The 12,398-nt window shown below is 27.7% G+C and overlaps 1 protein-coding gene across 1 annotated transcript; it reads right to left on the bottom strand.

The window, feature by feature from the left end:
* Positions 1 to 5,670: 5,670 nt before the first annotated feature.
* LOC103491666 (protein FANTASTIC FOUR 3) lies at positions 5,671 to 6,423 on the bottom strand. The gene has a single exon (XM_008451716.1). The coding sequence runs from the start codon at positions 6,421 to 6,423 to the stop codon at positions 5,671 to 5,673; it is 753 nt and encodes a 250-aa protein (XP_008449938.1).
* Between the last annotated feature and the right edge of the window lie 5,975 nt (positions 6,424 to 12,398).

Below are 12,398 nucleotides of genomic sequence, written 5' to 3' on the forward strand. Positions count from 1 at the left end.
CTTGTATTTGTAGGTTGTGTTAACTTTCGGGAATAACCAACATATGTGATTTAGCATCGATGTTATTGCGTCGAATTTGCTGGAACAACAACGATTGATGTTTAGTTTCAATTCATATACTTTCAAACCGTGTCCAATTTTGATCATTATACTTTCAATAAATCATGAACTTGGATCACGTTGCCATTTATATTGTTAATTTTCTTCTTTTTTTCAAAAAAAAAATGTTATCTGCTAATACTTACGATGAATTTTGAAAACATTTTTATATATTGTATTTCTTTGCTTATCAATTTCATAAAAAATTATTTTAATAGACTAAATTTAAGATATATTGAAAGTACAGTAACTCGACCAACAGAGAGAATGATATACTAATTAATCGATCACTATTATATTCAATAATGTCAAATCATATTGAATTAGTTTCTTTTTCCCAAGTTTATGGATGAACTTACAATTATTTCTTCTTTATTTCACATTATGATTAAAAAAAAAAAGATGATTTCTACAACTCTCTTAATATTATATTTAATTATTATTGTCTTTCTTTGGTGCAATACAAAATATCTAATAGTATGGGCTCTTTTTTGCAAATTAATAATAATAAAGAATTGAATTAAATAAATTCAAAATCACACGTGGAGACAAAGTAGTGGTACAATGGAAGAGTGGATTGGATTGGATCAAAATAAAAATAACTTTGGTGGACACCATTTGCCAAACTACTTTGATTGGAAGAAATAATTGAAAGATTTTATTGGAAAGACAAAAATTACAAAATAATCTCACATAAAAATAAAATCATAAATATTCATAAATAAAACAATAACAAAATCCTAAAACTTTTCAATTCTAAAAACAAAAGAAAAAGAAAAAAAAGAATAAATAAATCATTGCATCACCAACTTTGTCTTCCTCCTTGACATCACTTAACATTTTTTTTTTTTTTTATTTTCATGGGTCCCAAATATCTTCTTTGATCCACGTGTTTTATGTTCGTTAACTTTTAAAAAAACTTCAATATCCGGTAATAAAATTGATACTATTATCATTCATATTTTACCATATATATGTCACGACAATATATCTAAAAATAACATGAGGTCGATCGTTGGAGGTCCATTATAGTCTTCTAGTATTTGAATATTTGTAAGATGTCAAATCATTGTTTAATCAACTTATATTCTACTACAACTTTTGTCGACAACTTACCAATTTGTAAATATATATACAAGGCAAAAATCCTATGGTCTCGTATCTTTAAGTAATCTCGAGATGGATGATGGGTTGGGAAGTATTGTATAAATGAAAATGGGAATATTTTGGAATTTTCCCTACAACCCAAGATTTATTTTTGTTTATTTTATTTTATTTATTTATATTATTATTGCTTATAAATATATATATATATAAAATGAAAATAAAAAATCCAAAGAGAAATGTGAATGATGAAGTTGGCTGGCAGATATGCATTACCCTATCTCTTAGAATTGTGAATGAATGGTTCCCTTAATTCCACGATTTAAACTTCTCTTCCTTTCATCAACTTTTCCCTAATTCTCTCATATTAATTATACTTATTTTCTCTACCATGTCCCCATTTTTTTTAATACTTAAATACCCGTTTGAATGGCAACGATAAATATGTTAAGGAGATAATCTCATAATATATATCTCCGTTCAATATGCTTTAAACAAATTTAACCATCCTCGATCGGTCTAGTATTCAAAGTTAGAATCATGGTTTTTAAATATATTTAAGGTTTGTTTCATAAAATTAGTTAAAGATGGGTGTAAATTCGTCCAAATATTTATAGATATAAATAAAATTAAAAAAAAAATGTACATAGCTTTTGATTTATATTGTTTTTGTAAAAGGAATGAAATAAGTTCGAGATGAATGGTTTATTGTTTTTTTTTTTTTATAGTTAGGTTCTGACCAACATGATTAAAACCATTTTTTTTGGAACCATCATTGGAGGTTCTAGAATTGATTTTGAAGATATGGTGCATGGATTCGTCCTTTTCTTCATTATCTTTTTGTTGTTTTATGTACGTAGACTGGAATCACGTTGCTCATGTGGTAGCAAAACATAACAGCTCTAGAGTTAATTGCTTTTTACTTAACATCCAAATTCCTTATATCGGTTAATGATCTTAGAATGTCAAGATCGTGATTGTTTGTATTTTTATTTTACTAGAAAAAAAAAAGGAAAAAGAAAAAGAAAGATGGATGGATTATATTTAATTATTTTTTTAAGCAGGATAATTTAATTAGATTATGTTAAAACATTTGATTGAGTTTGTAATTTTTCTTTTTTGTTTTATTGAATTTAAGGTACCGTTGAATATTTGTATTTATCACTTGATTTGACGTTAGATATTGCTTTCAATCTCAATGACCTATTCGAAGTTGACTATTTACATATATGTTTCACAAATTTTGGAAAATAAAACGAATCTTTGTTGGTAATTATTGAAAATGGAAGGAAAGTTGACTAATTTAAAATACGACGGTCCATTTTAGGATAAGGTTTAAGCTATAATTATATTCCAATCACAATAGTTTATGTTTCTAGCGTAGATTATCTTAATTTAAATTATAATTATATGTCTTTGAAGTAAAACTATTTTAGTTAGGAAAGTAAATTACAAATATTGTATTTAAGTAAATTAAATAGTAAATATTGTAGCAAAAGACTATTATTTTTATTATTATGTTAGGGTAGCTTGTATCCAAAACGTTTCTTAATGGAACAAAAATTTTGTCAACATGTGTCAATATTTTTATTACATAATTATGTTTATTTATAGATTTGACATCAACCCATTTAAGAGATGAATCAATATTTTTATTATATGACTAAATATAAGTAAATAAAAACAAATGAGGTGGATTTGGATTTCACATTATTAATAATAAGAAATATAGGCTTTTTTTTTTTTTTTAATTAGCAAAAGAAAATAGTTAACATATATAGGGAGATTATTCACATGGTAAGGAGGCTTAAGCTTGATTGGCAATGAGACAATACCAAGTTATGAAATTGAACTTATTTAAAATGGATGGAGTGTTTATTTTATTGATTTTTTGTATTTAAATATTTTCTAGAAATATCTATCATTTACATCGACGTATTATGGATATTTCTAACGTCGTTAACATATAACTTAGACCTAAAAAATTGTCACAGACATTAACTTTAAAGTTGTTATGATTGTTATTCTTCATTGATTTTGGATTCTAGAGTATTGTACATTAGATTCCACTTCCTTAAAAGAAAATATGACAAGACATTGTGCAAATCTTCGTTTGTGTGAGAAAATTGAAATCAAAAGAAAAATGTAGGATCATTAATCAGAACCAGAAATCACCAAAACAAAAGGTGAAGAAGTGCATCATAGTACGAAGAAAAGCTACTTATTTTAAAGAGGAAGAAGAGAGCAACGAGAGCTATATATATATATATATATATATACTCCTAACAACGTCTATTTTCTTCGAACAAAAGAAACTAAAATTTTAATGTACCCTAATGAACAAAGTCCAAACATAATGATATATACCAAGCACTCATATATCAATGAGTGCTAATAACACTAATGATAGATTTATCGATATTACTCTTCTTTCTTGTGTTCAAGTAAAGATTATTATTGTTATCGTTGTTAGTTATTATTATTTTTTTGATCTAAGTGTTTGTTATTCAACGACAGTGATATATTTGATAAAAGAATGTACTTGTCTCGTACCATGAAATTTTTAGAAGAAAAATATCAAAATAATTATATAAAAAAACAAAACAAAACTAAATTTTTAATATTTACAAAAATTCAAAGTTAGAAACAATGTTGGGAAATGTGACAAATATTTTATTTCAAACTACTCCTACAAATTCCGAAAATTATGTATTAATCTTAATTAAATTATATTATCATAACTTCATAATCATTGATTAGGGTGAAAAAGTTATTAATCTTCTCTTAATTTAAGGGAATTAAAAGAAGATTGAACTTTTTAAATATTTTTTTTAAAATAATAATAAAAAGAAAAAACTATTCACATGTCAAGTAAAAAACCATTAAATAACGAAAATTCACACACTCTATTTTTTATCATAAATATAAATACTTTGTTAATTTTATCATTCATGAAAATTAGATTGTTCGATATTGTTATAAATGAAAAGAAAGGAAACTAATAATAATAATAAAAAAAAAAATGTTATTATAATATTGCCACTTGGAGAAGAAGAGGAGGTAGAAGTTTCGTTTTCATTATCTACTCCAACCTTCAAAATAGACAAAGGGAAAATAACGTCATCCTCATCACATTAAATTATCAATTAAATTCTACGTAACAATTTTAAGTATAAAATAAACTTTTCCAAAAACTATAAAATAAATATGTAAATATAAGTTTAGGTATAAATTTTAACGAAATAACAAACTATAATCCAAATAAATAAATAAAAAAAGGGGTAATATACAAAACAATATAAAAAGTTAATGAAATAATTTCAAATTATTATCACTTAAACGTTATATAAATTGAGAATATAATGCTTTATTCATCTGAATTATGCTAATTATTATTAAAAAGAAAATTATTTAGTTTAGTCTTACATGGTTGTTTAACTAAATCAAATTTAATTTTAAGCTTAGTTTATTCAATTAAAGTTTGAAATTTAGACAAAATAAATATAAAAAAAAATCCTAATTAATGAATATTTTTTTATTTTTAGATGAGAGAGAGAAAAAAAGGAAATTAAAGGAAGGGTTGTCAATCTGTGGCGAATGATGAACTACAAGACAAAGGAATTTAGAACAAAAACAAAAAGGATATATATGAAATGGACAAGGAAAATAAAAAGTCAAAATAATAAAAACATAATGTTATGACATTTTTAATTACTTCGTTCTTTTTTCTTTTTTAATTTTCATTTTCACTTTATTGTTGTTTTAACTTATTTTTGAGTAATTATATGAACTTAAGTTAATTAGTGTTAGCCTAATTAATAAAAAAAAATTGTATTATCGATTGATTTTTATTATTGACTCTGAGATGATTAGTTCAATATATGTGCTTCACTGTTGTAAAAAAGATGACGATAAAGAAATAGATAAGTACATTTCCTGCTCGTTCAAAGTCAAGTTCTTGTTTCCTAGAAAAACTCCAATAAACAAATTCATAATCTTTGTCTCCTTGACCATCGTATTCACTTCTTTTCTTGTTTTAAATTTTCGAAATATACAGCTTACTTTCATATGTGTTAACGACTAAAAGGTCTGCAATTGGTTTTTCATCTTTATAGTGTTAAAAGAAGTAAAAACACTACTACAAATTTATGAACATTCTATGACATTTGATTTTTCTTTTTTGATTTCAATAAGATTACAACTAGAAGTGAGATTTTGTTTGAACTTCTAGCCTTAAAAGAAATGTTTGATGTGCAATACTCACCTTCGATGACTTTGGAGATAATAGAAAAGTTAGCGTTATTTTCCATTAGCAATGTTCGATCATTCATGTACCCTCTGATTCTTAGTTGTTATGATTGGCAAAGATTTTGATATAAATAAGACAAGAAGAAACTAAACTTAAACTTTTTTTGTGGATGAAAGGAAAAGTACAAATTAAACTTTGAAAGACTTTATTTTATACATTTAAAAAGTAGCAATACTAAATTGCTCCAAATTTACTCGTCCGTTGTTCTCTCCATTTCCTTCCTTCTTCATCATCACCACCGTCTCTGTTTCTTCTCCGACCTCATCGCAGCCGTCCATTTCTTCACTTTCCTCTGTTTTCACAAAACAGAGCCTCAATCGGCCGTCGCTTCTCTCGGCCTGAAAACATGGAAGCCTAGCCGGAGCTCTCACCGCTGCAATTATCAGCCTACCTTCTTCCCGGTGGGGCATCACCCTAAACGACTCTGTTTCACTAATTGTTGTCAACGGAGGTGGAAACTCATGGGAATGAGAATGAGAATGAGAATGGGATTTTCTTTCCCATTTCCTCTGCAAATCCTCACCGTCAGTCTCCGGCGAGAACATATTATTCTCAATTATATCACTGCCGGTTTCATTACCCAGATTTTCAGTACATAGTTTCAAGCTTTTGTCGCTCAGGCCAGTTGGGTTAAACCGTTTAGCAAGTGGGTGAACATAAACAGATTCTGGTTTACTCACCGGAGTTTGTCCAGCATCGAGGGATTGAAGGAAAGTCCATCCTCCAGTGGAGCCGCCGGAATTGGGGGGAGAACTATTTTGAATCTGGCATTGATCGGAATCGGATTGAATCAAGGTTTTAGAAGAATCGGGAAAAGAGGGTTTTAAAGGGAGATCAAAGGGAGGGAAAATGAAGGTTCTTTGGTCGACGAGATTAGAGTCGAGACATGATTGTAAGGTTCGGTAAACCATGGTCGCCATTAAAATAAAGGTTTATTGAGAACAGGGGAAAACAGGGGAATTGGAGGAGAAGGGCATGGTGAAAGAATGAAGGTGGGAAGGGGGGAATTTGTAGGGCTTCAAAAAGTGACAAAGTGGGGTTTTTTTTTTTCTTTTTTATTTTTTTATAATAATAATAATTATTATTATTAATTTTGATTTTCTTTTTGGTGGTTCCTTTTGGTTACCACTTGAATTGGACCAATTTTATTTTATTATTTTTATTTCTTTTTGGGAAAAATGATGTGTGTTTTGTTTTTGACACAATAAAACAAAGTATGGAATAAAATGTAGAGTTTATCACAAAGAGGGAAAAATATCCAACCAAGAAATTCCTTTGTATGCTGTTGGTTTTGCCACCATAGTTTCTTACTTAAGATATTTCTACATCCTTTTTCTTTGGAGAGAATGTTAATTTTGTTTTCACTTTAAGAACCTTAACAACAATTAATCATCAAATTCGTTTCATCAAGTTGCGAAGGGATGAAACTACGTGTCGTCAATCTTTATACTTAAATTTAGTTATCATCTATTATTGCTCTCTACCCAAGATAAAAAGTAAAGTTTTATTCTATTTACAAATAAGTTGATTCATTTTACTTTATTTCAAAACATTAACAAGTTTTTGAAACAAGTGACCCCAACCGAGTCCTCTCGTTTTCCGACTAATCGACTTATGTTTGGTCGGTCGGCTCGTTTTTTAGTCTATCGTGTTCACTTCTAGTTGTGAGCCAATTGTTTATGAGCAATACTTAGATGCAATTTAGGTTGCACTTTAGCTTCATGCTCTCCTTTCTATACACACAAACGGATTATTTTTTAAATGATTTTATCTTTAAAAAGTAACGAGACTTCTTGTTCTTAAGTACATACAAATGTCAATTGAGTTGAGCTCATAGTAACCTAACATAATACGTTTTAAACCTAAAGTTGTTATAATTAATACTAGAAAAATCTTTTGTTTAGTTCAACCATGATAGAAGTGGGATATCCAACCATCCATAAAAGATGAAATTAATAGAAATATCAAAGTGGAAAGTACTTCGAGTGAGTTAAGTAGGAAAAAAATGTTGAGCCTCTTCACAATTTATCCAAATATTGTTCTAGGTTTTTTCAAATTAATTAATGAAATGAACATATATGAAAGAGAGAGAAGATTCAGAAGGGTTTGATCCTCATTCTCTTCCAAAAGAAAATACAACCAAAATAATAGGGACAGGGAACAAATGGGATTCCCCTATTTATTTCTTTGACATTGATGGCCTTCCTCTTTGTGGTATTAACAAAATTAGCTTATATATAAGTATGTATTATTATATTATTGTATTTAAGAAATTTCTTAGAAAGATCAAATTAATGTGAAACAGCAAGTGAAATTTTGTTATAAGTTGGATTTAGGGTTTTCGCTCACTAAGTTTGTATTCATCGTTACTTTCTTGATTTTCTCCCGATCTTGCTAGCTAAATTAGGAAACAAGTTCGATTATCGACTAGTAAGATAAGTTGTCATTCATGGAGGAATTTCCTGGAAAGCTGTTATTTTCCTTTCTGGATTTCATGCATGTTCACGTCGAGATAGAAAAAATTACTCAATGAAGTACATCTGTTAGAATGTCCGTATCTTTTAATAACTATTAGCGGATTTTAATATCTGCATGTCTTTTTTAAGCATTGATTATAGATTTGAAGTACATCTGGCAATATTCTCTCATACACTCTATGATGCAACATTGCAAGCTCTATTTTGACGGTTTTTCTATTACAGAATTTCTCGTGGATTGTGTGTTAAACCTTGAACTAGGGTTGATATTGAACAAAAACGTGTTACATGTCATGAAAGCCGTTAAACAAGAGAAAAAGATGTTAGGCTTTTGTGCATGCTTGCCAATTGCAAATAGTTAATGCTAATTTCGTGAGTGTTAGTTCTTATGGATGTGTTCAATATTTATTTTGATTGGAGTCTTGTCTTTTGGTGAGCATTTTGTGCATGTTTTTTTTTTTTTTTTTTGTTGTTGATTATTTGATTAAATTGCATTTCGGATAGTTTATACGGTACAATTATGATAATAAATCCTCTATTTATAACTCTACGGTCTGTAATAATATGATATTATTCACTTTGAAAATAAGTGATCTTCATAACTTTGTCTTTGAATTCATTCAAAAAACTTTATATTTACGAAGATGTTGTTTTCTTGGCAAAAATGTGGAAGTTTGGTCGTATTCTCGTTAATACTTTGAGGAAAGTATCACACCTAGTCTCCCCTCAAATATGGGTGATCTATTTGTTTAATTAGCTTTCATCTAGGTTAATTTGATCATTTTCTTTGGAATACACTAACAATGCAATTAAACCTCAATTATATTATCTCCAATAAATGGTGAAAATCATTGTCGGTGACATGTTCTAACGACTATTTTTATGGCCGATTCTGATAACCACTTCCGGCAACTACCTCTAACAATCAACTCCGACTACAACTACCATTGATTACTACTGCCGGCTAAATCCAGTTATGCTTTAATGATCACCACCTTTGACAATCATCTCTAGTGACCACTTTCAATGCCCAATTTAGTGGATTATCATCTTTGTTGCCAACCCGTATAGATATCACCATGAGTGCATCTTCTAAGGCTTTTTCTATTTCTTTGTTCGAAACCTAAGGATATTTTACCAACATGGCTAAGTTAGGGTCTCGTCCAATCTGATATATATCACTTGTTGGGTATAACAGACCATCAGATATCTACACAATTGTATGATATTGTCTACTTCGACATAAACCTTCATGCCTTTACTTTTGGTTTTGCTCAAAAGGACCCATACATGCTACCTAGCTACAATCATCCCCTTATCTAACCAATATGGAACTTTCATCACATTCCTAATATCAACGTGCATACATAATAAACCTTAAATTACTACAATTAGGCATAAGATGCTATAAAATAACCCTAAACCCCTTGATGTGCTACTTTTTTGTATGAATATTACATTCATATATTTCACTTACATATGAAAGTATATTGTAATTTTATTGTTTGTATCAAACAAGAGTATTTTGTCTACCACAAAGACGATAATGATTACACATAAGAATTATTTGTAAAAATATATGTGAAGGTTTTTAGTTGATATTTTAATTGAATGCTAGAATACAACTTCATATATTTACGTAACATACAATCGATTACTACGTTATTGATGTTTATCTAATAGTTTTAATTACCCTAATCCACATGCATTGAAACATATATTTGTGGGGAAAAAAAAGAATAACTTGATCTCAAAAGTATCAACTATATAATTACTTATTCAATTTCACACCTAAATTTTGAAATATGTAATTACTTATGTTACCCATACTCTAGACCTAACTGTAAACATTATTTAAAGCAAATTCCTTTTGTGCTAAAGGGTAATAATGGAAAGTTGTGTAAATTTCATATAAATACTTTAAGGACAAATTTCCTTAAATTTGGATTATGCTTTTTGGCAGTAGCTGTTGCCTTGCAAAAAGAGCACTTTTTACAGCTATTAGATTACCCTATATAGAAAATAGACATTACAAATAATAATCTCTTTTATAATATAAAATAGAGACCAAACCCAAGGATTAATTCTACCACCCAAAGTTTTCTTTTTTCTTAATCTCACTTTCAAAGTGTCTCATTTATTTATTTATTTATTTATTTATTATATAAATATTCTCTTTGTCATCCTATTCATATGCTATGTTTATGTTCATGTTTTTTATACTTTATTTTTAAAAAATATTTCTCACGTTTATAAAATAACATTTATATACATATATGTATACATGCATGCATGTTCGTATGTATTTGATAGTAGCATCAAATTTAAGTACGTGAGAAAAGGATAATGTATCGATAAGTTTGAATAAAAATTTGATCTTTTAAACTTTTAAAGTTACGTTGTACCTTTTAAAATGTTTGGTATGATTATTTGAACTTTTAAGGTTTATGTTTATCTAGCTTTTGTACTTACACGTTTCTTTAAATAAGTTACTTAGGTTTTTTTTTTGTAATTTTAATTTTTAAAGTTTATACAGTGAAATATATATAGTAATATATCATTATTATTTGGGGTTGTTTTTAAAAATATAACAAAGCGACAAAATATTTACGATGTATAGAACAATTCCGAAAACGGAAAAAGCTTACAGCCTCACTGTAGAAAATACCAAAAATGTCACGTCAACCACGTCGTTAACAATGTGTGCGTAATATATTTGGTACATGATCGTTTAGATTTGGTAGTTTAAATTTGGCTACAATTTATTTTTTCAATTTTATCGTTTAATTTTGTTACACAATGGTTTAATTTGGTTACACGATCATTTAGATTTGGCTCAAATTTTGTAACGATCATTTAGATTTGGCTAAATGATTTTTTTTAATTCTTTTGGTACACGATCATTTAGATTTGTCTACACGATGATTTTTCTTTACACGATCGTTTACATTTGGCTACTTCAATCTAAATGTTTTTTTTCAAGATTCTTTATACACGATCTTTTAAATTTTGCTATTTTTTGTACACGGTTGTTTAGATTTGGTTACTCAAATTTAAACGACGTAAAAAGAAAAGAGGAAAAGAAGAAAAACATGGAAAGAAATCGCAACAAAAAAAAAAAAGACGATGAAAGAAATCGTATTGAGGAGAAGAAGAAAGACGGAAGGACAAATATGAAATACTTAAAAGATTGCTAACTTCGTAGACTTTGTTACACATGCTGTAAATAGTTTGGTATTTTGTCACATTTATGAAAATTAACCTATCATTTAAGGATTATTTGATGAATTGACTTACCTATTATACATAAAATTGCTAGTTCATGTATGGATTAGAATTTTTTTTTAAAGGTGAAATTGAAATTTGTTTGGTTTCATTGTTCAAGCGTTTAACATTCAAAATAAATTATTTTTAAAAAATTAGAGTATTTGACCATCACTCAGATATATAGTTATAAAAAATTTTAAAGTTTATTTTAAACACTTTTATTAAAAAGATTTTAATTAAAAAAAAAATAAAACTCTTTTTCTAGTCAATACAAACGGACTGTAACTATAAATAGACATAACTAAAATTTAAATTTAGCGTCTACTAAATTCTACCGATATTCGATACTTTTGAAATCAACGATATTTTTATAAATAAATTAATCTTTCTAGTAGATCAATTATTCATTTTCTTAAAATAATAAATTCAATAACATATTAGTTATAGTTACCTTTTCATGTGGTGGATACAAAAGTGGAAAGTTGAAGAGAACTCAATACTTTTATATACCTTTTTCAAATTCACATAGTTTAATTGCAACTTTGGTCTATATCAATAAACAAATTTCAAATTTAATCAAAATTTAGTAGGTGTACTATAATAATAAAATAAACTAAAATATTAATCAGAAATAGTAAAATAAAATTCTATCAATTATAAACACTGATAAACATCACTAGACTTTTATCAATTATAAACACAGTATAAAGTTTTACTATATTTTGTAAACATTAAAACTTTCTAATAATAAAACTAATTACGTAGTTTTTATCAAACCGTATTAAAAACTATTTATTAGATTTTATTAAAGTACAATAACTAAATTCCATGCTTTGTGACCAAATTTTCCATTCGACGAGTTTACATATCCATCGAGACAAAAAGTCGGTAGAGAGTAGCCTTATAATTTAAGTTAAATTTAGAAAGGGGGCGAAGGGTGAATATGTACTTTCCTCCCTTCCTCAAAAAGTTGGTTTATTTATAGGACACCATATATAGTATAGTATAGGGCCACTTGAAAAGTACTTTTTCCAGTTGTGCCCTATGGAAACCTTCCCTATATAGATGTTTAGGATCCTCTTCCTTTCCCATTACAACATATTATATATATATATATATATATTATACATTAATTAATTAGA

The sequence above is a fragment of the Cucumis melo genome, chromosome 5 (assembly GCF_025177605.1).
Source record: "Cucumis melo cultivar AY chromosome 5, USDA_Cmelo_AY_1.0, whole genome shotgun sequence".
NCBI lineage: Eukaryota > Viridiplantae > Streptophyta > Magnoliopsida > Cucurbitales > Cucurbitaceae > Cucumis > Cucumis melo.

Bases quoted from the DNA above. Each gene is read 5' to 3' on its own strand.
- LOC103491666 (XM_008451716.1), bottom strand. From the start codon at position 6,423: ATGGTTTACCGAACCTTACAATCATGTCTCGACTCTAATCTCGTCGAC.